The sequence below is a fragment of the Sander lucioperca genome, chromosome 13 (genome assembly GCF_008315115.2).
Source record: "Sander lucioperca isolate FBNREF2018 chromosome 13, SLUC_FBN_1.2, whole genome shotgun sequence".
NCBI lineage: Eukaryota > Metazoa > Chordata > Actinopteri > Perciformes > Percidae > Sander > Sander lucioperca.
In genome coordinates this window covers 10,406,644-10,434,349 of record NC_050185.1, presented here as the reverse complement: position 1 = coordinate 10,434,349, position 27,706 = coordinate 10,406,644, and the positions used below count along the sequence as shown (strand labels likewise).

The 27,706-nt window shown below is 38.4% G+C and overlaps 1 protein-coding gene across 2 annotated transcripts; it reads left to right on the top strand.

Moving 5' to 3' along the window:
• The first annotated feature begins 326 nt into the window (after positions 1 to 326).
• LOC116064796 (androgen receptor-like) lies at positions 327 to 27,195 on the top strand. 2 transcript variants are annotated; one of them, XM_031320058.2, is made up of 8 exons: positions 327 to 1,681; positions 8,897 to 9,048; positions 9,240 to 9,356; positions 16,415 to 16,693; positions 18,561 to 18,705; positions 23,028 to 23,158; positions 23,292 to 23,443; positions 23,951 to 27,195. In XM_031320058.2, the coding sequence occupies exons 1-8, from the start codon at positions 540 to 542 to the stop codon at positions 24,107 to 24,109; spliced, it is 2,277 nt and encodes a 758-aa protein (XP_031175918.1). In that variant the 5' UTR covers positions 327 to 539; the 3' UTR covers positions 24,110 to 27,195. The 2 variants fall into 2 exon arrangements, with proteins under 2 accessions (XP_031175918.1, XP_031175917.1); XM_031320057.2 differs by having other exon boundaries at positions 9,237 to 9,356.
• Positions 27,196 to 27,706: the final 511 nt, after the last annotated feature.

Sequence of the window (27,706 nt, the reverse complement as noted above, 5' to 3'; positions counted from 1 at the left end):
TATAGCAGCATGCAAACTGTGGGGCACTGGGAAAACACCTCTGGAAAATTATTAACTTCAACAATCACTTTTTAATTGGGGAGTAAAAACAGAAACGACTGAAGAGTATCCGGGCTGAACGGGAAATAGGCTCGTGGCCCGAGGAAGTCGCCGAGAGTCCATAAACATGTAGGCTACTAATAGGCCTACATAAATGATGGGTTTGTTTTGTATGAAACATATAGGCTACATGATGTAAATATCAACATGAATTCTCATCTCTCGTCTTCTTCATTTAAGCAATTGACAAATAAATCATTCAACGGCATGCTCTGCTTTTATTTCAGTGAGAGAAAGTGCTCGCATTTGACGGATACAAAAGTCCTGTCCTGAATTCCCTTCAAACCCAACTTGAGCGAATCGCTCTACTCTGAGGATCTCAGTTAAGGAGGAGTTTGTGACTGCTGTAGCTCCCACCTGTTTTTTCCTCAACGTTGGGGTTAAAGAGACCTTTCTCGTGCAAAGTTTGGTCTCTTGGCCGAGTAAACACTTTCTGGGAAATGAGCCAAACTAACCGACAGTTATCTCAGAGCAAAATTTATTCAAGTGGGGAGAAAAGAAAGACAGGTGACGTTGTGTGCGCTCCCAGCATGGCGCTAAAAACTGAAGAAAGTCGGGTCTATTTTACTAAAAACTCAACAGAAAACGGTGTCGGTGGGCTGATAGAACCAGACAGTACGGACGCAAACATTTACGGCTCCGGACACATTAGTCCGCTAGCCTGTGACATGGAAAAACCCTGCTGCCAGACAGCTGCTGCTCCTCATGAGGAGTTGTTAAACGCTGACTGCCGTGTGGGCGACAGTCGCTCTTTTTCTGCCTGCGCCACAATCTCGGAAACAACCAGGGAGCTGTGCAAAGCTGTGTCCGTGTCGCTGGGACTGAGCGACATGGACGTTGCTCTGCCCCCGCGTGCCGCAAATGACCAAATGAGAGGAGAGTATTTGTTCGGATTCGGAGCCGTGCCTCTGAAGTGTCCCGAAGCTCAGGGTGCTGTCACCGAGTACACGTGCCCCGAGCGTCCCCTGCACGACCAGAAGCAACTGGTGGAAATGTTCAAAAGTTCAGAGACTGATGCGCGTCTTCAACACCTTACCTCCACTCGGACATCTGTGGATGAGCAGAACTATACACTAGTGTGCGAGGCTGATGACATAAATTCAGAAGGGATAGATCATCTGGACAGAGCGCGTGCCGCCTCTTGTTCTTATGCCACATCCGCGCCAGGCAACTTGGCACACTTCGGTCAGACGGCTACAGAGCGACCGTGCCTAGTTTACAAGCCACCCGATGAAACGATTAACTTTGGGGAAGCCATGGAGAACAAGTTCGGGGGTTATCAGCCAGAACAATACAGCGTCAAAGTGGAATGTGAGGACACCGGTGAATCTGCCGGGGTATTGTGGGGCAGTAATTATACCTTTAATGAGAAGTACAACACTCAGTGTTGGGGCTCGAGGCAGTGCATGGATGTGCAGAGCACAGGGGCCAACACCGCGTTCATTTGTAATCCATATGAAAGGAGCGTCATCCGTCCTGAGCAGTGGTACCCTGGCGGGATGCTGAGGCCGCCTTATCCCAACCCCAACTACGTGAAGACTGAAGTTGGCGAATGGCTAGATGGCACCTACGATGACACCAGGTAAGCAATAATAATAATAATAATAATAATAATAATAATAATAATAACATTGTAGTATGTGATAAATAAGAAGAAATAGCCTAATGTTTAGAGAGCAGAGAAGGGTGAGTTTGTTTTAACTTCTAGAATATATTGCAACACATTTACACTCTGATCCTTATTTAGTGCTACCCATCTCCAATATGACCACAGTCTAACCTTAATCTGACCCAAACATGAATGTTAAGAGTCTGTCATCTGTAGAGTTAATCCCACATAAATTAGATGTGTTTTAGTAGATTGACATTTTAATGGCAACAAAATGCAACACTTTCTCATAATATAACCTAAACGTCATCATAGATCTAGATATATTTAGGCTCTCATTCTGCTTTAAAAAAATGTTTTTTAAAGACAGTTGTTTGGTATTTATGTTTGTTGTTCTTCAGTTAGAAACCAAATGTTAAACTGAACAGTTAAAAAAAAATCACATTTTCTACTGCATTGACAAAACTTTTACGACATTGTTAGGCTACTTTTAATAAATGCTTTGCAAACTTAAGCTCATCAAACTGAGGTTGTACTGCATTTTGAAACAGAATCATGTAGGAATATATTTGGCTGGTTCACATCCTTGACATTTTAACCCAGAGCTGATTTCATGTTTTTTATATTTCAATTATTACTGACTAAGTTTTAAAACAAAGTTCCTTCTGATTATATGAGAGTGGAAAGAGCCCTTGTTTAAATAAATTGTTGTAAACATGTTCCTTTATTTTGAGTAATTCCCCATTATAAAGCCATGCTTTATGGAAGCTAACACTGTAAATAAAATGGATAAAGTAATAATATCTGTAACATTTGTTAAACATCAAAATTCACAAAGTTCTGTTCAAGAACAATTTTTTTCGTCCTTGCATGCTTTTTCATCAAACATAAAGAAATATTGTTTTCAGGGTTTTGTCTGCAGCACCTGCTCATAACATAACATCCATTTGAACACAAATGAAGAAAGTGTGATTCTTTTCTTTAATACAACTATTTCAGAATGCATCCAGTGAAAATATGCATATCACTCAAATGTGTTCTTTGTCTTCTGATATACAGCATAAATCGAGTTTTCTTGTAGGAGAATATTCTCACTGAATTTGTTTAATTGTTTTCATAAATATGTCAGATTTGGCTTTACAGAATACACACAGAATTACAGAAAATAATGTTTGATTCCAATTGGTTTTGAAGTGGAAGCAAACGGTTTAAAAAAAATTCTGTGACAACTTCAGACACATGCTGATCATTTTACAAAGGTATCCAAAGCTTTTCACATGCTTTGTTAGTGTTGGGTTCGACATTTTCTCAACGTTATAAATTATTTGCATGGTCTGCCAAATCTGAGTGTTGCCTCCAGGAATACAAAGGCCACAGAGTGGACATGTTGACTGACGGACACAAGGTACCATGTGTACCCCAGACTAAGGCGTCATGCTTTTCTCCAACTGTCTGTGATTTCACTGGGCTGGTGAATCATTGATAATGATTGTTGACCAGATAAATATCAAAGAACTGCTTGAAATACATGCTTCCTTACATAGATTTGCTTCTGTTTGTTTCAGGTTGTTGGATTTTCATTGGTTTGCCTCATTTGAGAACAATGACACCAATTGGTGGCTATAAGAGCTCAGTTCATAAGTGCCAACATGCTCCTAACCAAACAACCATATGGGTTGTTTATGTTACTAAATTAGAAACATCTAAGCAAGGAATATAGATGAAACAGTAATCAGTGGTGTTCTTAATGTGAGGACACAGAGAAACACTGTGATCTAAGTTTTTCTGTTTTCAATCAATAAGACATAGAGCCCTAAACATGCTCTGCCTAATGGCAAAATGGGCATGCTGCTTATATTTTTATGGGCATTTGCTTTTATTGAATATTTGGATTGCAATAGGGAAAAATAGGGATTGCACTGGGAAAGGGAGAGAGAGATGATTGATCATTGACAGATGTCCCGAGCCAGACCTCTGTCTCAGATCATGGTTTATTCAGTTCAGACTTGGTGAGCAGGATGTTACCAAGTGCATAAGCATAAAGACACTGGAGTGCTGAGAGGTAGTTTATCGGTGGTTTTTGCCCCCAACGGCTCTAGGCACTAGGATTAAGCACTGGTTATGGTTAAGGTTAGGGTTAAGGTTACGGTTAGGTGCCTTGGAGGCAGCGGTCGCAGCACTGCCTGGAAGGAGCCGTTGGGGACACAAAACACCATTGAGCTGAGAGGTACAGGTTTCCTCTTGCTTATCACCTCAAGTCCTGCGGCTTGTTTCAAGAGGCAGGTTTACTGGCTTGAAATCGAGGAAATTGGGGCGGCTGTGGCTCAGGTGTTAGAGTGGTTGCCTACCAATAGGAAGGTTGGTGGTTCAATCCTGACCACGTCGAAGTGTCCTTGGGCAAGACACCAAATACTGCGCCATCGGTGTGTAAATGTGTGATGAGCAGGTGGCCCCTTGTATGGCAGCCTCAGCCACCAGTGTGTGAATGGTGAATGGTTCCTGTACTATGTAAAAGCACTTTGAGTAGTCGTTAAGACTAGAAAAGCGCTATATAAACACAGTCCATTTACAAATCGATAAAATCGACCTATAATGTTGTTTAGGTATGAGGATGTGTTGCACATGTGATGATCTTATAGAATAGGATGCATTGCTGTAGATTAAACTGCCCAACAGAACATAAAGGAGTTTAAATTAGCACAACCTTAAACATTTAGAGCAGTACATTGCAACATACACATTAATGCAGCAGTAATGTTAATTCAAAAACATCATATATTCAAGTTTCAAGTTCATTTGGCTGATAACACTTACGCACTATTACTTGAGTAAGGTTTTGAATACAGGACCTTCACTTGAAGTGGAGTATTTGCTGCTTCAACTTACTGTAAGTGAAAGATCTGAATTCTTCTTTAACCACTGCATTCTGGCACAGCTGGTTGAGCGTACAAGGCATGGTTATGTGTAATTTTGTTTGAATACTGGGACTCTAGCTGACAGTGTGGTCTCACTGGTCTGGTGGCATTGTGCTGTACTTAAACTTTCTAATTATAATTGTCACACAAACAGTGATGAATTTATCTTTAACCAACCAGATTTTAAGACCTAAAGGGGCTTTAGCATAGAGCGGAGTGAGAAGTGGACCCTGTATGCCTCCGATTTGGACTCATTGTTGTGCGTGAATTATAAGTGAATTATATCTAGTGTGGACTGGGAGCAGAGCACTTAACCATGAACAGTGAGCGCAAATTTCAGCGAGAGGAATGCACAGTACAGGAATTCAATAAAGAAAGCTTGCTAGCTAGTGATAATGTTGGTGCACTTGCAGTATATGATTGACCACCTTGTCCTCTGACTAAGAAGCAACTGCATGCTGTTACCTCACAAATGAGTGAAAACAGATGTTAACTATTTAGCCCATGGATAAACACTGAATACACAGTTTCCAAGCTCACAAGCTTACTTCGACTTCAAAATCTTCATGAATGCATATTAGTTTTAACAAATAATACAGAGTGAAATGAGGCAAACAAATAAAAATGAAACAAGCTGAAGCAAATCTGTGCAAGAAAGCAGGTATTTCAAACAGCTGATTGACATTTATCTGATTAACAATCATGGAAGTGGCTCATGCAGCAGCATTGGATCCTCAGGCAGGGCTCTGCTGGCTCTTCCTGTCCTGGTTCAAGGCTAAAAGTGACCAACTTTTACAGTCAGGGCCCCGTAGCTCTGAACTCCCTGCTTAAAGATCTGAGGCTGCAGAACCAGTGGCACCTGTTTTTATCTAATATTATTGTTGGGTATTTTATCCTATTTTATTTTTGTATTATTTTAATTGACGGATTTTATTTAATTGCAGTCCTGCAACCCAGGTTCTACAACCTAAAACACTTTATAAAGTTTTCCATTCTAAAGTTTATTATAGAACACTATGGCTATTGCATACTGTACATACAGTAGAACCCCAGGTACGAATAATCCTACTACTCTGCTGCATTAATCAAACAGCATTTTGCATGGGCAATGGCTTCAATTAGATTTTACTGACATTTATAGTTAAAAACCATTAAAATACGAAAAAGACCATTTGTTTTATGTAAATAAAGACATTGTGGAGATGTTTTACACAAAATGGTTTGGTACCAGTATAATGTAATAGAATTCATTTATCTGTATGGGTCAGTGAATATATGTGTTTCTGCACATTATTTAATTTTCTCTTGTGCATCATATGTCTTTATATTTTGTTATACAATCATTTTTGTTATTAAAAATCTACAATATAAGTATAGTCAAATCTGATCATTTAAAAGATGCAATGATAATTAGTATTCAAGACAGTATGTCAAAGAATCTTCTAACCCCTGACAGAGAATGAGTTATCTATCTATATATTTACAACATACAGTGTAAATCATTTCCATATAACACCAGTGTCCCCATTTGTCCTCTAATTCCCCTAATGTGACCTAAAATCACCCAGGACACAGTTCAGCTTCACCCTTGTCTCTTTTACAGCGAACCTTGATATCTAAGTTGCACGTCACTGAGGCAACGTTATGTCTGAACCATTTCCAATCTCTCTGTGTTCAAGGTTGAAGCAGGGCACCCATCGTTCCAGCCCCCCCCCCCCCCCCCCCCCATCCCCCACCCCTCCCTGGCTGCATGGATGGTGCGGAAATCTTTCCCACACATGTTTCATCCCGTCCTCCTTAAATTGCACACTTAGAGGCCATAGCACGGTTATAGGGAGTGAACAGTAACTGCTCTGGGGTTACAGTTTGGACAGTATTTAACAAGTAAAAAGCAATTACTGTTTGGACATATTGTGGTATATGAGCCCAGGTTTAGGCTTTATTTATCCCAAAATGGGATATATTAGTTTCACAAGATAATGAAGCCAGAATACAAACAAGTGTAATACCTTAACAATGAAAATGGCGGGGGTAGGGAAATACTGTGAAGTGACCCAGTGGGGAACATCAACAATGGCTTCTAATGGAAATAAATAATGATAATAACATTATACCACACTTGTAAGATCTGAAAAAAGAGAGTGTTGAAAAGCTGAACGCAGGTGGCGAAAAACTACTCTCCAGGTCCATTATGACACCTATAAAGAGAGACTTCGCATTTATAATTTGGAACTGAGGAATGCAAGGTGGTCCTTCTTCTCTGAGATTATTGCCAGAAACAATAATGATTCACCTACTTTGTTTGCTACTGTTGATAGATTAACAAACCCTCCGGTGCCAGTAGCATCTGAATTTTTATTCACCAAGGCCTGTAATGAATTTGTCATCTTCTTCACAGATAAAATTCTGAAAATTAGACAAACAGCTAGTGCCTCCATATCAGGCACAGGACCTGTGTTGTCACAGTGTTCAGGAAAAACAGGTCCCAATATGACACAATTTCATAAGATTAGCCACAACAACCTGGAAGACATTATGAAACAACTAAAAACCTCATCAAGCCACTCTTAAAAAAGAACAATCTAGACACATCACTAATGAGCAATTATAGGCCAATATCAAACCTTTCATTTTTAAGTAAAATCATTGAAAAAGCGGTCTTTCAACAACTCACCTTTTTCTTGTCAGTAAACAACAGTTTTGATGCCTTGCAGTCTGGTTTTTGACCACACCACAGCACTGAGACAGCTCTTGTTAAAGTCTTTAATGACATCCACTTAAACACAGATAGTGGCAAAACCTCAGTCTTGGTGTTGCTTGATCTCAGTGCTGCATTCGACACGGTTGACCATAACATATTACTAGAATGATTGAAAAACTGGGTTGGCCTTTCTGGCTCAGTTCTAAACTGGTTTGAATCCTACCTAAAGAATAGAGACTACTTTGTGTCTATAGGCAATTACGTATCTGAGCATACAAACATGATGTGTGGTGTTCCCCAAGGCTCGGTTCTGAGACCTCTTCTGTTCAACATCTACATGCTTCCTCTAGGTCGTATTATGGTAAACAATAAAATAAGTCACCATAGCTATGCCGAGGATACACAACTTTATATAACTTTAACACCAGGAGACTATAGCCCAATACTAAAACTAACTAGGTGCATTGAACAAATCAACAACTGGATGTGCCAAATTTTTCTTAAATTAAATGAAGGAAAAACTGAGGTGTTAGTTTTTGGAGCAAAGGACGAACGATTAAAGGTCAGCACTCAGCTTCAAGCGGCAATGTTGAAAACAACAGACAAAGCAAAAAATCTAGGTGTAGTCATGGACCCAGACCTGAATTTCAACAGCCACATTAAGACAATAACAAAATCTGCCTATTACCATCTTAAGAATATATCAAGGATTAGAGGACTTATGTCTCAGCAGGACTTGGAAAAACTTGTCCATGCTTTTATCTTTAGTAGACTTGACTATTGTAACAGTGTCCTTACAGGTCTCCCTAAAAAATCAATTAGACAGCTGCAGCTGATTCAGAATGCTGCTGCCCGAGTTCTAACTAAGACCAAGAAAGTCTTCACTCCAGTTCTGAAGTCTTTACACTGGCTTCCTGTGCCTCAAAGAATAGATGTCAAAATACTTCTGCTGGTTTATAAATCCCTAAATGGCTTAGGGCCAAAATATATTTCTGATCTGTTATTGCAGCACTGTTATATGAACCACCCAGACCTCTCAGGTCATCTGGGACAGGTCTGCTTGTTGTCCCCAGAGTCAGAACTAAACAGGGGGAAGCAGCGTTCAGTTTTTATGCTCCATATAGTTGGAACAAACTTCCAGAAAGCTGCAGGTCAGCCGCAACTCTCAGCTCTTTTAAATTAAGGCTGAAGACCTTTCTTTTTGATGTTGCCTATTCTTAATTTTTGTATTGAACTGTTAATTATATTCTTGTATTTTATCTTGTATTATATTTGTATTCGTCAATATATATATATTTTTTATTTTCTATTTTGCTATTTGCTTTTTAATGTTTAATGTTTTATGTAAAGCACTTTGAGCTGCCCTGTGCTGAAATGTGCTATATAAATAAAGTTGCCTTGCCTTGCCTTATACAGATATAATAACAGTAAACAACAATCAAATGTCAGTCATCAATAGAGGATCTATTAGGAGCTATTTTTTAAATTTTTTTATTTTTTTTATCATCAACGAGTGTCTTTTACTGTAGCCGTTCATGGTTTATAGAAGTCCTGTTTCATGTTTGACTGCAGGTTTGAGGCTGGCAGAGAGCACATGTTTCCCATGGAGTTCTTCTTTCCACCACAGAGGATGTGCCTGATCTGTTCAGACGAGGCATCTGGCTGCCATTACGGTGCGCTCACCTGTGGCAGCTGCAAGGTTTTCTTCAAAAGAGCTGCAGAAGGTAGAAGTTAAAGGAGGTCACTTGGGTCCCGAGTTTTTCTACATTGATGCTAGTACTCAACAGCTAAACCTGTTGCCTTTTATCTCAACTGGAATCATGTTCACAGATTCATGTACATCCAGTGTTTAATATTTTCAATCATTCAACAGATGTTTGTTTACAAGTAACCTCTGGTTTCTGTGTCCAAGTAGGCAAACAGAAATACCTGTGTGCGAGCAAAAACGACTGCACCATTGATAAGCTAAGAAGAAAGAACTGTCCGTCTTGTCGGCTGAAGAAGTGTTTTGAAGCTGGAATGACTCTCGGAGGTAGGATGGATTAACATACTAAAATCTGCTTTTAAAGAAACATTGTTGTTTATTTTGTTTTATTGCTGCGGTTAATTATGGTGTTACTAACAACTGATTATTTTGTTAGTGTTACCTGTTATCATCAGTTGCATTTCACATTAGATAGAATGTGCGCAGTAGGAATGTGCATTAAAAATATATACATGTGTGCAGTATGGACTATAATAAACACTGTGCACTACACACAGTATGAAAAAAGCACACTACAGAAAAAGTGAAGCCATAAAAGTGAAACTATTCATGGTTTCCCCAAGACCAAGTACTTTATTCTCTCTGCACTGCACATCTTAGCTGGCTCTCCTCAATTGCAGCATCATCACAATAGGGGATGTTACTGATAATCAAGCCCCTGACTGAGCTGCCATGCAATTTAGACCTATTCCATTTACTTCTCCTTACTGTCAACCAGACCTGTTCGTCATATAAGGCTGTAAAGATTGACATGTAGTGGACTAATTTTAGTCCTGTGTTCAATTTTCACTCTCATCCATTTTCTCATTCTGTTAACGGTGAAAATTGTGCTGGAAGCACAAAGCTGACATGAGACATGTGAATTAAAGCAGCAGACATGCTGGTAATTTTGCCACCAGTCACTGACAAACCCATGGAGGGAAAATGTGATCTAATGCTGCGATTGTAAGTAAAAAAGCACACCTTTTCTAGTTGTGGTTAAAAAGAGCCTCCTTTCACTTATGTTCTCATCCTGGACATGTAATTCACTGGCAGAATTTCACAGGAACATTTTTGACAATCATTTGTAGAAGTGGAGGCAGAAAAATTAGACATTTGGTCTCATTATCCCAGAGGGTTTTTACTCAAAATACTTCAAAGAAAATAGCTGAGTCATGAATACTGAAAGAAACTGTGGTTTCTCATTCGACTAATTGGATTTTGATTGTTTTTTTTCGGAAAATCACAAATTAATTTGAAGTCATACCAATTAAATTATAAACTTTGTGTCATATCATTCTGTTATTTACTACACCTTGTAGTTTGGGTCTGAAGAGAAGCAATGAAACCTCAGAACCTTGTGTTCATTGAGTTTGCAGCGTTATTAATTACATCCATAAATAGAAGCTGAGCAGGGAGGCTATTGTTGCCAAACCATGATAGCAGTCTCATTTTAAGGAAGTTCACTGCACATCTGCATTCAGGCTTCTTGATTGAAATGCAAGTATATCTATATATAGATTTTATTGAACAAATTGTGTATCTAACCCAATGTGTACACTTTGGCACATGTGAGGCATGCGTCCATAGCCACTCCAGCTTCTTTTCACCACCAGAGAGTGAGAGTTAGTTAATGATTTACACAAGCTGGCATTCTCCGTCAACTTCTTAATGGAAAAAAGGGCAGTGCAGTGATTTAGGACTGTCCTGGCATCAGGCGTCAGTTTAAATATATTCCTTATTCTATTTTATTTTTTATTTTAGCCAGTTAGTCATTCTTGAAGAAACTTTTACCTGCTTTAAATGCAAAAGAGTAGTGACTCAATACTAAGGTGCCTGTGAATCACTGAACTCTCACTCTATGCAGCTCTGGGGCAACACTATGTGTCACAGCTCAGTGATAATAATGGGGTGTTGCTATGAGACCTGTACTGAGAATGTATTGGTAATATAATACCATATACCATATAATTAAAGTTTACCGCAATATAAGGACAATATATTGCAAAGTAATAAGGGAAATGGTCATGCCAATAATAACAAGGTAATAATTGTGTAATATAGGCCAAGGCTGCAAACCATTATTTGTGATGTTGATTAATCTAATGATTATTTTCTTGATTAATCAATTCAAATTGATCAAACTTAAAGAGAATGAATTTGCAATAATAAAAAACAGAAAACAGCTGCAAATCCTTACATTGGAGAAGCTGGACCCAGACAATCTAGCTGGACCCAGACAATCTAGCTGGACCCAGACAATCTAGCTGGACCCAGACAATCTAGCTGGACCCAGACAAAAATGCAGTACATTTTCTTCAGAAATAACTGAAACAATTAACCAATCATAATAATCATTTAGTGTGATGTTAGTGTAAAATGTATGTAAAATCTTTTTCTATTTCCTTTATTGTCTTATATATCTTTTTCTGTGCATGTTATAGGTTTACAAAGTGAAAAAGCCCAAAGTCCCAATGTCCCACAGAAAACACTGTTCACAAACTGCTCCTAGCAGCTCTATTGTAGTCCAGCCTTTACTTCAGTGACAAACGTGCGTCATTTTGCGTCACTTTGCGTCACTTTGTAACAGACGTTATTGCTCGCCTAGCTGCTAGTGTGACACGCCCTCAAACCAAGATAGTTATAGAGCGGAGGCCCGAAGAGTTCAGATAGTTGTATCGCCATGTCCAGGAGACATAGCGATACAACTGAGTTAAAACGTTACTTATGAAAGACTAATTTGTTAACATTTAAATAATTTAACACTCTGAAACGTCTTGCTCCAGACTAGGTTGCGAAGCTGGTTCGGGTTGTTCTGCCTGTGTTTCGGGATCAGACTCAGGTTTGAACATGTATTGCTGAGCTGAAGCCATGGTTAAAAGCTGAAGCGGGTTTGTTTTGGATCACACTAGCACGCTTGTCAGGGCCAGCTCTACTCTGCTTCTGACTGGCTAGTAGTCCTTACCTAGGTACTGTGCATGTGCGACTCCCATCAAAGATGGAATAGAAAAGAAAGAGAAATATATGTTCTAAACGGTTTCTGTCCTAGTTAAAGTGTTTTAATAATGCTCAGTTAATGTTTTGGGTGTGCATTTATGTTATCTGGGTTTTAGTTTTGTATGGTTAATTTAGTGTTCATGTTTATCTACATTTATTGTGATTTATACCCGAGACCCGGGTGGGGACTGATGGCCTCTGGGCATTGAGGAAGTGTTCAGTAGCTGTAGTTTTTGGAATAAATGTATTGAATACATTATTCTTAAGATTATACTGTTATAAAGGAAAAACAATGTTTATATAAACAAATTATTTCTTTAGTAGTGATACGTAGCTTAATGTTTTATATTTGTTATGTTTCTTTGTATGTTTAACTTAAAGTGGCTGTATGTAACTTTCAGTTTATGTTGATTCTAGCGGCTGCTTTGGACAAAAGCGGTAGTGTTTTTACCACACTTGCTGTACGGTGCTTTATTGCCCACTGTATATTACTGAGTTAGCATTACCGGGAGGTCATATAGTCGCGATGAATGTTTTGCTCAGACAGAAAATCATTCGTTTACAATAAGAGAATAAGTTACAGATGCATAGTTGCATTTTAAGTGTTGCATACGATAACTTAGGCTACTTTAGATGTATTGTGAGCTAAACTGTGTATCACTGTTACTGTGTCAAGAAAGCATTAAGAGATTGTTGTAGCAACCAACATAGTTTCGCAACGTGGTTTTCATGAAACCCAAGGACACTTTACACAACTACAGGGGAACAAGGGAAATGAAAATAGTAGGCCAACACAAACACGGACTAAAAGGAATAAAACGTCCGCGCTAAACAGAAGGGGGATGTAATTTAATCTAGGCTACTGGTGTACAACCACATTGCGCAATCTAAAGTTATTTTATGAATGAAATAGACATATTACGTACCTGAGGACCAATTTGGGGACGTTTTTGAATCATTTACAATCCCGTAATTGTCTCCTTAGTTAAAATGCCCGACCAAGATTGACTCGGTTTCGCCAGTCGTCTTTCACTTTCCCTTTTAGCTTTTAGTTGTTTAATTTCCTTATTTTCTATAATAGTCCTGCCCCAGTATCAGCCATCATCAGATTACTTCTAAAATAAAATTTAAATACAATTAGGCCTATATAAAGAAATCTCCTGTCATTTCTTACCTGGCTGGATACAATAACACAGGCTTTTCCGGTGTTACACCGAAATCTGTGACCTTCAGAATGTGTGCTCTGTAGCACCGTCTACCTGCCGCAAAACATTTTGTGACTTTGCTGGAAAAATTAGACCCAGGCAGAGGCATTAATAAAAACGATATAAAAATATCGTTCTTTTCACTGTTAGTCTCATTTGCTGATACAGGTCATTTATGATCGTCAGATAAAAAAATTACACAGTTTCAGAAACATTCAAAAGTTACATATAGTCACTTTAACATGCTTATTTTAGACATCTCCAGAAAAAATAATGTACGTTTACTAATGATTTTTAGTAATGACTGCTAATGTAAACTTGATTTGTCTACTGCATCAACTTACCGCTCTGTGTTAATACAACATGACTTGTTAAGTTTCACCTTGTGTTAAAACTTAAACGGTTTAAGGCAACGGGTTTCCACTCAAATTTCTAGTAAAGTCAACTAATTCGGGATAACAGTGCATCCCCTAGTAGCTGAGAGAGTGCAGTGGCAGAGGGGTTGTTTTGTTGATATGTTAGTCTAGTGTGCCTGACTCATTGATCCCTTAATTGACTGAGGTTTGTGCAAGTTAGAATCTATGGTCCGGACATTGCTCCGACATGTCAATAGCCTAACTGTGCTGTGTATCGATGAATCCATGGCACTGTCTGTGGTGCTGAAGTAGCAGACAGATTTGTCAGTTTTGTCTTGGATCTATAATATCCTCTAAACTATATAGCTAAATAAACACAGATTTGCTCTATTAACAGAAGAACTCGCCTACTGTTCATGACATGAAGAAGGAGATAGTAGTTTATGAAGAAGAAAGTGACAGAAGACTTTGTGGAAGTTTTTTTTATCAGACCTCTCTCACTTATCAGACTCTCTCTCCTTGAGTCAGACTCTCTGACTCACACAGTTCCCTTCCAGAAACACAACTTATATTGTTGAGCTAATGATGTAATGACATCTACAACCTGGACACCAAAGTGAGAGTGAAGTGGGATCTGCAAAGGCACACATTGCAAAAAGGCATTTCAAGAGGTAGAAAAAAGTGCGAAACTGACCTTTGTGTTTTTTGTGCAATCAAGTCACACCTGGCAACCTAAAAAGATAGTTAGGATAAAGATGGTGATTATAATGGTGATGAGACGGGTAATGACATAGAGGGAACGGGAACAAAAATGTGAGTATATTGAGGAGAAAATGTGCAATACATTTTACATGTGCAATTTGAGTGAAAATGGGCTTGAAATGGATACGTCTGCAGCTTATTCACTGGAGGTCAGTTTTAGCTGGAAACAATCTATGATACTGATGCCACAGCTCAGTGCTGGTCAGCCAACGTATACTGACTCTTTATGCAGTTAGTTGACCACATCACCACTAATTAATTTTTAATCTGAATGTAATCTATGAGTGTAACAAAGGCTGTACTTAAATCCAACGTTTGGATGTCAACCTCCTGTTTCTATTGGCTTCAACTCAAGCATTGGGATCTTAAGGTTAGCGCAACCCAACCTATTTACACTGTACTCTGCAAAGATCAGATGCCTGCCTGTGTCACAGTTGATAATCCCGGGGAGGAATCTTTAATCAACCATTTTTATTTGAAATGTTTGTCATGGGATCAGACATGAAAATGTGAGACTTGCCAATTATTTTCTTATATAATCTACAATTGTCTTTCAACCCTGCTGCTTTTGACTTAAGTCGTATCTATTACTGGCAATTCAATATTTATCCGACTGAACTGGAAAAGCCAGGCTGCAGTTTTAATGAGACATTCTCTACACAGAAGCTGCAAGAGGCAATCACATTACAATTAACCGTTACTTTTTTACGATCAGTCAACATTGATAAAATTGATTAAAGAAATATGTCGCCTCATTCTCAGATATTTATTCTCTAAGGTTTTTTTTTAACCTCTTAAAGCTAAGACAGATTGATTGTGAACAACAGAAATGTTCCTCAATGCAATGAGCACATAGTCACCATTTATGTTTGACTGTCACTCACTCTCCAGCACAGCTGTCATTCTGAAATTACAGGCTGAGCTGAAGCTTAACTGTCTCTATAACTTGTGGAAATAAAAAGTCAGTTATTGAGTGCAGTGAATGGTTGGTGGTCTTAATCCTGACTGTTAAAGAACCAAATGTATTTGGCAGCTGTTTAACAGAATATAATTACTTCTTTCTGGTTGTATCACTACTTACTGTACAAGACAGTCTACTCTCAAATCAAAGGCTCCAATTTAGTTTGTAAGTGCAGGTTGTCATATGGAGCAGCTGCCTCAATAGTTTCAGCATTTGTGGGAAACAAAATTGCAGCTTTGTCATTGCTCAAGATAGAGCAGGAGTTGTTTTGTTTTGGTTGTCTCTTAATCCTTATATGCTTTGGAGTGTGTAAGAAAATACAAATGTAATGCAAATATGCATGATTTAGTGAGTGGTAAAAGCTCAAGGATACCTTTCCAATACTCTGAAAATCCTTCTTGGGAGAAAAAATGTAATTCCGGGGGAAAAAACATAATTTATACATCTACATCCCCAGCGAGCTCTCATACATGATGACCACAGGCCTTTCCACCAGATGAGGCTCATCTGTTCAGAGTTTTCTTTCAAATGGAATATGATTCTTTGACGCTATTAGTAGATCAGTCTGAGTATTGTTGGGTAAAATTGATATTCCCCTCAAAAGGTTACTTAAAGGGGAACTATGCAGGGGTTTTTTTAAGCTTAATTTACCTTAACTGAACAGCTTCAGAGTCATTGGAATGGTGATGTGACTTTTTTGAGTTGAATGGTGGTCTTCTCGCTCCCCCCTAGCGCCTGTGAGGGGAAAAACCACCCTTGCAACTTTCGGGAGCATTGGCTGGTCATTGTGCACACCACATTTGGCTGTAATAGGTCCAGTTGTGCAGTGAAAGATTTTAAAGTCAAAAGCAGAAAATCCATCATGGCTCCAGAAACAAGTCTTTAGAGCAAGGACAGCTGGATTCAAAATCAATCAGATATGCCGTTTAGAATGATTTGCAAAATCCATGCAAGTCTAGTGGATTGGAGATTTCAGACTAGGCTTGCTTGTTAACTGGTTGTGTGACAAAATAGCATAAAAAACAAAACTGAAACTGTTTCTTAATTTCTTGCTTTTGATTGTAGCACGTAAACTGAAGAAGATTGGACAACAGAAAAACCCTGAAGAGGATCATCCTCTTCAGGACCCTTCAGAGGTCATCCAGAATTTCTCTCCTAAATCAGGCCTGAACTTCAACTCCCAGCTGGTCTTCCTCAACATCCTGGAGTCCATTGAACCCGAGGTGGTGAATGCAGGGCACGACTACGGCCAACCAGACTCAGCTGCCAGCCTGCTCACCAGCCTCAATGAGCTGGGAGAGAGACAACTGGTCAAAGTGGTCAAATGGGCAAAAGGACTGCCAGGTAGGACACTAGTTGAGGTTTTCAACATCTGAAAATGTTTTGATAATTTTGCAGCACAACCAGACAATAGTATACACCACAAGGGATAAGAAAGTAAGACCAATGCAAACAGGAAATAGAAATTATAAAAGGGAAATGATAAACCAATAGAATAAATAAAATAAAAGTAAAAAAAAAAAAAAAGTGTATGTAATAAAATAAATAATTAAATACAAGTATAAAGACATAACTTAGCTCCAAGCCTTTGGGGTTAGGTCTCTACCAGCTTTGCAGCTTTGTTTGTGAGTGATTTCTTCTCATTCTTCCTGGCTGATTAGCTCCAGGTTGTTCAGGTTGGTTGGATGACGCTTGTGGACAGCAATTTTCAAACAGTGCCACAGATTCTCGATCGGTTTGAGATCTGGACTTTGCCTTTGCCATTGCAGAACATTTACCTTTTTATTGTTTAACCACTCCTGCTTTGCTTTAGCCTTGTGCTTTCTGCTGAAAGGTGAACTTTCTCCCAAACTTCAGTTTTTTAGCGGACTGAAACAGGTTCCCTTGCAGTATCTGGCAAACTCCAGACGTTCTTTGATATGTTTATTTTTTTTGTTTTTTTGAAATGGCTTCTTTCTAGCCACCCTCCCATACAGGCCAGCTGTATGCAAAGCTCCTGATATGGTTGAGTGGTTCACCTTCACTTTACTCTCAGGTACTGAACTCTGTAGCTCCTTCAAAATGATTGTTGGATTGTTAATGGCTTCCCTCACAAGTCTCCTTCTTGCTTGGACGCTGAGTTTTGTCTAGGCAGTGCCTGTGTGGTATGATGCTGCTTCCATTTCCTGGCTGTTGATCCAACAGTGCTCACTGTGATATCCAAGCCCTTGGATATTATTTTGTAGCATTTTTCTAATTCGTGCATGTCCTTTATCTCTAACTTCTGTTTGGTCTTCAGTTTCACAGCTTTCCTTTAGATTCCCAGTCTGACTAATTATACGTAAAGATGTTATTTTTAATAATTTACAGGTTTGTAAATCATGAGGGCAATATTTCTCATCTGTGTAAACTTTGAGCTTCCCATGTCATTACATGACATGGCCACGTAAAGCTTATGTCATCACCAGCATAGGTATGGAAAGAGATGTTGGGCCACGTCATGACACTACCAAGGGGAATCACTACTAGCCCTAAAAGCAAGATCCTTGGGGAACTTCACAGTTTTTTGAGAAATTATGATCAATAGAGACAAAGAACTCTCTGCCAGAGAGATACAGGATGCCAATTGGTTGTTTGACATGCGGGTGGAGTATCCTTTTAATACAGTGATTCCCAAATTTTTTCTCTGGGCCCCCCTTTTGTAGATACAAATATTTTCAAGTTCCCAAGGAGAGTGAGATATGTAAGCCATACAGTATATATTACACTTTATGATAGTATATTGTTTATTTTGTTGTATTATTTGTTTTTTTTATTTCACACTTGCTTTGGCAATGTAGGCAATGTAAATGTCTGTTTCACATGCCAATAGAGCCCCTTTGAATTAAAATTGAGATCAGCTGTTTCTCTGTGAATGAGAAAGAGAGAGAGCGAGAGAGAGAGAGAGAGAGAGAGAGAGAGAGAGAGAGAGAGAGAGAGAGAGAGAGAGAGAGAGAGAGAGAGAGAGAGAGAGAGAGAGAGAGAGAGAGATGCGCAGCAATCAGCAGTTTTTCCGTGAAGGGATAGTCAATGAGGCACAATGTGGTTAGCCCCCCATCCCCGCGCCCCCCAGTTTGGGAACCACTGCTTTAATATAACTGTTCAGTTACTGTACACAATTTGATGGTTCTTTTAGTACAAAATATGACATATAGTGTTGTATTTAATGATTCTGCTGATTCTTTGTCTTTAGGTTTTAGAAATCTCCATATGGACGACCAAATGACTGTTATTCAACATTCATGGATGGGGGTGATGGTGTTTGCCCTGGGATGGAGGTCCTATAAGAACGTCAAGGGCAGGATGCTTTACTTCGCCCCAGATCTTGTGTTCAATGAGTATGTACAACTCTGGAATTTAATTATGTGCTCCAAAATGATTTCATCAGGGGGTGACCAACATGCTGTGCTCCTCATTATATATAGAGGGGACCCCCATTGAGTAAGCTGGTGATGTCCTAAATAATACAGACATCCGTCATTCATCTCTTTCTCTCTCCATCATTCTCTCATTTGTGTTCCTGCTCATGCACACTGGTGATTCAGTTCTGAATATTACTCATGATAGACAACAGTGGTTAGCAGTGTTAGTGAGGAATATTCTTATTTAGTTTCGTCACATGTTTACTGCCGTAGATTTGTGGAAGTAGAAAATGTAAGTTTATTTATAAATCAATGATTATTTCTTTAAAACGTGTACACAAGTATTTAGTGTAAACTGATGATATACAGTACAAAGGATTTATTACACATTATATCTTTTAGAAAAGTATAATGTATAACAGCACCATTATTTTAGCTCTATTTATTAGTATGTGTAATTTATGTGCTGCTCTTCATCTACAGTAACCAAACAAATGCATGCGTCTTTTAGAAGTTTGGTACTGATAAATACTGCTTATAGCAAGCTTTTATTATTATAATATATGTACTGAGTACAATAATAGGTCTATGATTATGACCAGTTTTTGAAAAGCCAAACCCGTGTTATCGTGTCCATGCTGCATATCACATTTAGTTGTAATGGGTCCAATTGTGCAAAATCCATCATGATAGATGTAATTTTCCAGATGCAAGTCTTCAATGATAGAACAGGTGGATAGGTCTGTTACATTTAGAGAAAATGTATCTCTTTAGTTTATTTTATTGCTATATTCTGTTTTTTTTATGCAAGCTACAGTAACAATATATTGTAGGATCTCTGTGGAATTTGCTGGGCAGAAAACCCAGAAATAAGAATTTCTATTTATGAATATAACTAAAAGGTTAAAGTAACTGGAAGGTTGCTGGCTCCTTCTTTAACTGTCAGGATAAATCTGGGCATGGAAATAAATGACAACAAAACCCAAACTGCTCATTTGAGCGGCGGTTTCCAGTTCTGATTGTGTAACTTTGTGAGTGACTGAGTGTGGCTCTGCGAACCTGCACTAAATAAATGAAGCTTTAAAAGGGTAGTTGTTCAAATTAACCATGCGTCAAGTGTCATGAAATTTGAAAATGAATTAATGGCTTGAATAGTTAATTGTATCTCACATTGATGGCACTATTCATGAGTGGATTACAAAAGCCCAAGTTACAGCATAGAGAAAGGTCCACTAAACTTTACCGTCTAAACTGTTTTACTGAATAAATGAGGGAGGTCCATTAGTGTGTTGTTTTGTTGACCTTTTTGCTGTTTTTATGCTCCTTGAATGTGACATCGTAATCATAATGCAAAATAGCAGCAAAGCTTTTAACAAATGTGTCAGTCCAGTCAGGTAGCATCAACATTTAATACGACATCATGGAGCGAGCACACTGGCCAGATTTAGGTTAACTCCTGCAGCAATCAGTAAACTTTATAGTTTAAACTGTGGAATTATATTGGACTTTAGTATATGTTTATACTAATGCATTTTCTGCAGGTCTTTGTATTCACCAGCTTTTGTATATGCACGTAGATACTGTTGCAAGTTAGTAAGATCCCTTTATCCCTTAAGGCCCGGACACACAGAGCCGATAATCGGCCGTTGGACAGTCTGGTGAGGTCAGTGACTCGAGTCTGTTCGGTGTGTTCCGTGCCGTCGTCCTTCCGAGGGGCCGTCATCCTTCATTTTGGCCGATTTGACATGTATAATCGGCGGGGCGGGCACTGCTGGCAGTCGGACTCAAATGGGGTGTCTGAAACAGACATTACATATTAGCCATAGAAAGAAGAGAATGAAATTGTGATTTTGTTGTAGTTACTAGAATTTTAGTTTAGTTTAGGACAATCTCACAGATATTTCATTTGAATTAAGCATAACTCCAGTAATTTAGTTGTATGCTTCCATAAAGTTGGCAGATTTACAAGAAACAAGAATGTTCAAATCGAAGCAGCAGAGGCCGAGATATCCTGACTTTTAAAGCTTTAGTGCGTAACTTTTTTTATATTAATGAACGTCTGTTACATTCAAGCCATTGCCAAATGAGTTGCTACAAAGCTAATTAAGACTATCAGCTCCACACAACTCTCTCTGTATTTCTCAGCATGGCTATGTTTAGAAATTGTTGTCATCTGGCGACTTTCGCGTGCAGAAAGTCGAGTGAAGATAATGAACTCTTCTGAAGAGTCCATCATATCCTCCGTGTCCTCCTTGGCTACTAGCAGCTGTGTGGAGGAGGGGTGGGGGCGCGTGCGCGATCACGGAAGGCTTGTGTCATGTGGATGCAACAACAGTGGTGTTGTCATAACTTAGAATTCCTCATGGAGGAAACAGAAACTACACACTATAGCTTTAACCTCAAGTAGCCAAAACACTGAATCCTACATTTCAACGAAGTCAACTAAATAGTGTCTTCAGTTAAACCCTTCCTGCCTATAGTAAAGTACATCTTTCAAACTCCTACCTACCACCAGATTGTAAATCAGGCTTTCTGCAAGACAACTGTAGTCCCCAAACCCTTGATAACCCTGACTATGACATTTTGCCAGACTTTTGAAAGCTCCCTTCACAGCCACAGGCTGAATGAATAATACAGCTCTCCATGAAGCAGCTCTCAGTTGTTGGCTGTGTTGCTGAATGCCACACCGGACTGAGTAGCTGAACTCATTATGTTGATTAGGGTTCTTTTATTCCAACAAGGGTTCTTTTATCCCAAATGCAATAAATGTGGTGAACAAAATATACACCCACTGTAAAATTGAGAGATATTTTTCTTTATCTAGTAATGTGATGTTTTTATCTTGTGGACATGTTTTGCGTTTATATTTTCTTGGGGGAGACCAAAATGAATTTTCCAGCCTCGGCTGGACAATACATTTTATTCTCTTATGTAAATCTTAAAAAATGTACACTGGAGCAGAAATCTGCTTTGAACACAAAACTTTCCTTGGTTCACACTTCTGGCCACACTCAATTCAGTGATATCACAGAAGGTGTTTTTCTTTTTTACAGCTGACAGAAAATGCATGTGTGTTAGCACTGGGCTTAGAGCAGGTAGGAAACATCAGGGAATCCCAAACACATGCCAGTTGAAAGTTTTAAGTTATAATTACAGGGAAAATGTAGTTTTCCTTTGATTTTCCATAACTTTTGCTCAAAGTCAAAACCTACCTCTTGGAAACTAAAGAAGAAAAAGTTTCATATCAGGATAGAAGTCGATTTATTCAGCTGTTTTTTAAGGTGTGGTGGATCAGTAATTCAGATTTTGAGCAATGAATTAGGGCTGGTGGGTAATTTTAGAAAGGTAGATAATTTAAGCTATTTGAAAGTAATTTGAGCATAAAATGTTAATGGACTGTAGTGCTCCTTGTCATCTTTTAAATTTGCTGCTTACCATCTCCTGCCAAGCCAAGTCTATCCTTTAAGAGGGGTAAAAACCCCGGCACAGTCATCGTAATTGAAGACCAAATTAAGGAGTGATTGGAAGATTGTTGGGTCTTTTCATTGAACTAAAAGTGCAGGTGTACTTATATACCTCACCTTTAGAAAACTCCACCACAATCACATCAGGCATTCAGTTCTCTGGTTTACAGAAACGTTGCAACAATGGGATTATACACTGGACTGTGTACGTTATTCATTTATACGACCATATATCTGAAACTGCATCCGTTTCCGGAGAGATGGAGAACATTCCGCTCTATTTAGCTCTATTTCATTTCTATCTTCACAGCATAAGAATACGCTACAAACTGTCTCTTTAATCGTTCATAATAAAGGCAGAACTGTTTCATCAGACTGAATAGAGATAGCAAACTTTGATCACGGCGCCTGTTCTCCCACTCATCTTCTCCCATGCTTGTTAAAATAACTGAAGATTTTTCAGGCATGATGAACATGAAATATCCAATCACTTATAATATTACATTATAAATGACTAAAACATCTTACTAAACTTTATAGCCAATTATAAAAGGAAGAGATTAGTGTAGTGTAAAGGAAATATTCTAAACATCTTACTGCAGATGTCAAAGATCACATAGCAGACATTTGTATCGTTATAATAATAATTCACTGCCAATGTCCACGTTACACCATTACTAGATATGGATCTAACCTCTGACATTCTTTCCTTTTCAGCAGCTATTCATTACAGAATAAATGTCCAAGGTGTAAAGCAATTTGTTCCTTGCCCTATTGTGATTTGAACATTTCCATAATTTCACATTTCTCATCCTGACCTTTTTACATCTGCAGACATCGGATGCACATTTCCTCCATGTATGAGCACTGCATACGGATGAGACATCTTTCACAGGAGTTCCTGCTGCTGCAGATTACTCAGGAAGAGTTCCTCTGCATGAAGGCCTTGCTCCTCTTCAGCATTAGTAAGTACTGTCCTGTGTGCTGAGCATCAAGATGTCAGAACAAACTGCTTTACTTCATTCCGTAAGTGGAAATGCAGCCGAGAGACAAGTGTCGATCATGTAGTCAAAACAGGTTTTTTTCTGTTTTCATCAGTTCCAGTTGAGGGTCTCAAGAGTCAGGAGTGCTTCGATGAATTGCGTCACACTTACATCAACGAACTTGATCGTCTCATTAACCATCGTATGGCAACCAATTGTCCTCAGAGGTTCTACAAGCTCACCCGACTCTTGGACTCTCTCCAGATGGTGAGATACACTGTTTCTAATGATTTCAAGGTAACTGTTGTTACAAGTACACATGTATTCCTTTCCACAACAGAAGGAAACTGTATGGAGTTTGTGAAAGCTAAAGACATCTGAAAATGTGGGTGAATTTGACTGAGTTAGACAAGCAGGAAAAACACTAAAGGAAGAATAATTCTACTAATTTACTTAAAACATTTCTTGGCAACACTTGCAATGAAATCACAGGGGATGCTGTGTTTTTTAATAGCGCACAGAAAAAAGCAGCAGTCAAGCTCGTACAAGCATAATCTGACACCTTAAAATCTAAAAACTGTACTGCTAGGGTAGAAACACCAAGCCTTATGGATGACGTTACTATGATTCAGAGCTCTCCCATCCTTAAATTCTTACAGTAGCTGTGTGTACCATATATTTTCATGAGTCATGTTTCCTGAGTCATTGTCAAAACACAGCTTGTAGTAAATTGTATTCAAACAATGTAATTTATTTGTATTTCTTCTGTTTCAGACGGTAAAGAAGCTTCATCAGTTTACATTTGACCTTTTTGTCCAGGCTCAGTCGCTCCCCACGAAGGTCAGCTTTCCAGAGATGATCGGAGAAATAATCTCAGTACATGTTCCAAAGATGCTGGCAGGTTTGGCTAAACCGATTTTGTTTCATGAGTAGACAGATTTTTTATTTATCAACAAGTGACTCATCTTTGCTGCCTCCATAAACTTTAATGAAGTTACTGTTTCCCCACATCAAGTGTCTGACCTGTAACAATTATTTTGTTGTTCAAGTTCTTTTGATCATTTTAGCCATAATAGAGATTGTTTGTTCAGAACTGCTAAAGCTTTTATCTGAAGCGCTGCGAGGCATCACCTGAGTGGAGAGTTTGTGTTTTCAGCCGGAGCAGAGATGCTACTTTACATATGCAGTAAGTCATGATTACAGCAATCTAAAAGTAGCAGTAGGTTTTGCATGTGACCTTCATTATACATACACTTATCAAGAAAAATAAATACTAAAAAAACAAGATATGGCCCAAAGAGCAGATGAGAATTGGATCACAGAAATAAACAAATACTTGTTTTACCATCAACTTACCAACATCTGTTTTTCTAAGTGCTGCCTTCAGGTGCACCTATTAAAGCTGTTACTTTTTAAGAATGATAAATACAACTTGGGAGGCATTTAAGTGCTTACGTGCCTTAAAATCAGAAATGTAGACAAACTAACTTTCTAACAAATGGGCAAGATCCATTGCTGCGACAATCATTGTAGATATGGTAATCAAGTATTCCAACTGTAAAACACGAATTTGAAGTGCTACATCATACTTTGTGCACAGTGAACCTAAAATATTAGATTGTCCTGCTGTGTGAATGTACAGTAGTTTTAGTGCTGCAGGTGGGTAATTAAAGAGCTGTTTTGCTGATTCAAATCCAGCTCTGTATCATTGCAGTGTGGGCAGGGTGTGCAAATGAACGTTGTGTGGCTTGGCAGCGCTCGGAGCTCTGAGCAGCCAGGGTCTACTGAGATCCGCCGTGAAATACATTGCCCTTGTTTGACTGAGCCAATGCAGTACAATGCAGACATCTCTAGAACACACTGCATGCTTATTGTCTTTCTGCACTTAAAACCTTTCTCCTCACATTGGCAGCAAATGTGTAGAGCTGTTTTCGTAACGTTCACTCAATTAATAGCACTAACTTATCAATATGTAGAGGGTCAATTTGTTAAAGCAGTTGAAATTGGAGAAACGTTGACTGGTAGTTTGTTAGGAAGATTCATTTCTCCACAGCACAGCTACAAAACTATTGATAACTTAATATTCATAATGAAACTTTATCACATCATGCACTTTTGTGCATGCCAAACATGTATGTTTAGATATAGTCCCTTCAAAAAGTATCAAAATCCCCTTTAGATTCTTTTTTGCATTTACTATAAAGCATATAAAAGCAAAGCATAGGCATGTGATAAATAACAAGCTTTAAGCAAAAGACTCCTTGATAAAACTAAAACTAAGTTGTCTGCACTTAGCGCCATCCCTGATAGAGAACATAGTGTTGGCAGCGTCATGATGTGTGCGGCTGGTTGCAGTAGCAGGAACTGGGAGTCTTGTAGGGACACAAGGAAGAGTGCATGGCACCAAATACAGGCAAACACTGACTGAGAACTTGATTCAAAGTGCCAGCAATCTTAGATTAGGGCAGGAATGTTACAACAGGACAACAAATAGAAACTTACAGCCAACTTATAACTGGAAGGGCTTCAGATGAAGAATGTGAAAGGTCCTTGACTGGCCCTGCCAAACCTCTGAGATGAAAACCAAGAAAGAAAATCTGTGGATGCCTTGAAGATAACTGATCAAAGACACTTGAGTAAAACTGTTGAAAAGTATTTATTTATGGGGTTGAATACATTGAACAGTTTTTGTATTTTATTTAAAAAACATAAACCAAAGTGGTGAAACCTAAGGCACTTTGCCTGGTCTACTCGATGCAGAGTTTAGATTACACTGAAATGTAAATGAACCAGAAGTGTAGCAGATCAACGTGTTTATGACAATCCAACACAAACAAAACTTCAAATTCACTTCTGTGGTAGACTACATTCTGCAACAGTGTTTTATAACTCTGTAAACAATTCAACATTCCTTTCAGACATTTGTAGATGCATGCATCATGGTTTTGTGTAAATGTATGCATAATTTTTAGCCTTACACAAAGCAATGCATGGACATCCATGTATCTCTCCAAGTACATGTTTATTCTATACTGACTAACAGCGTCATCATTATTCAATGCATGGGACATCTGTCAGATACCATTTTGTTGTACAGTGATACGTTGACTATAACTATAGTCAGTTTCACAGTGTTTTGTAACTGATATATTCATTCAAGTTCAATTGAGCGTTTAGGGTACTTTACTTCATTTGCAGAAATTAATGTCTTCATTGCGACTTTTTATACAATATTTGTGAACAGAAATAGGGAAGAAAATTCAAGTTCAGGTGATCCATGAGACTTGACCCCACCACAACAGCTAATTACAGCCCACCCTGACATTTGAATACCATGTGTCTGCTGTCATTTGAGAAAGCAGCAGTTCAGTGTAAAGTTGAAACTACACATACATTTAATTAAACATGATAAGAACCCATATTATTGCATGTACAAAAACAGTACAATGATTCTGAGTATCAGTATGTTAAGTAAGCACATAATGCTTCATTTTTTATCATATCAAAAAATTCAGAAATAGATATTTATCGAGCCTTATTACTTTTCCTGATTGCACTATAAGACTGTTGTTGCAGTTAACATTTTGTTTCTCTTTATCCTTGAAATTAACGCTGGTTCTAAATAATGTAATTTGTTTTACGCTTCTTTAGCTTTATTATGCATTACATATGGGGAGTTTGAAGGCACTGGCAGTGCCAGTGGCCACACACCTTAATGAGCCACTTAGTTGCCCTGTACATTTTTAATACTAATATGATTTAATCACAGTAGGCTACAGTGTTTGTATTATATAGCTGGTATGTGCCCAATGTACTGCATATTAACCTGGTTCTTTGTACATGCTACAGTAACTGTATATATTGATTAGTTTAATGTCTGTTTTGGTGTCCCAACACTTGACTTTTAAAGTCATCTATTTTATGATTTATACCTTTTGTGACTTGTGTTTTTTAATGTGTGTTTTTGAAAGGCGTTAAGCTGCATCATCTTTTAAAGGCAATTAAAATAATTCTGACTACTTTGTTTGAAGTAATTGTACAAGATACAATTTATAAAGTAGTGGAGATGGCACGTCATCATTTTAACTCCAAATCCAAATGGTTATGTCATCTTTGAATGAAAAAAAAAGATATGCTGGGAACAACTCAGATTTGAGACATAAAGAGGCTTACTTACTTCTATTTGTTTGGATTCTAACTAGCATATACTGCATGAAAGCTAGGCAAGAGGGAAATTAAACATGGAAAAGACAATGACATTAATAACACTAAAATCTTCACAGAACAAAAAGCTGGTAAGCATGATGCCGTTAACTAAAAAGTAGAAAAAATATATAACCAGTTTCAGATGGTACATGGTGCATTTCCAAAGTAAAGTAGTGGAATACGCTAAATACATGTTAATTCAGCTTGGACATCCAGTAAACAGTGTGAAGCTTAAGTCAGAACACATTCATTTGTTCTTGTGCGTGTGCTCCCCTATTTAAGAGCCTCGCATTTGGCTGCATATTATTTACTGAAGCTCAAGGT

Excerpts from the sequence above, each read along its gene's own strand:
- LOC116064796 (XM_031320057.2), top strand. The coding sequence starts at position 540 with ATGAGCCAAACTAACCGACAGTTATCTCAGAGCAAAATTTATTCAAGT. Across the intron at positions 16,694-18,560 it reads ATGGGCAAAAGGACTGCCAG|GTTTTAGAAATCTCCATATG; the intron begins GTAGGACACTAG and ends CTTTGTCTTTAG. Across the intron at positions 23,444-23,950 it reads TCTTGGACTCTCTCCAGATG|ACGGTAAAGAAGCTTCATCA; the intron begins GTGAGATACACT and ends CTTCTGTTTCAG.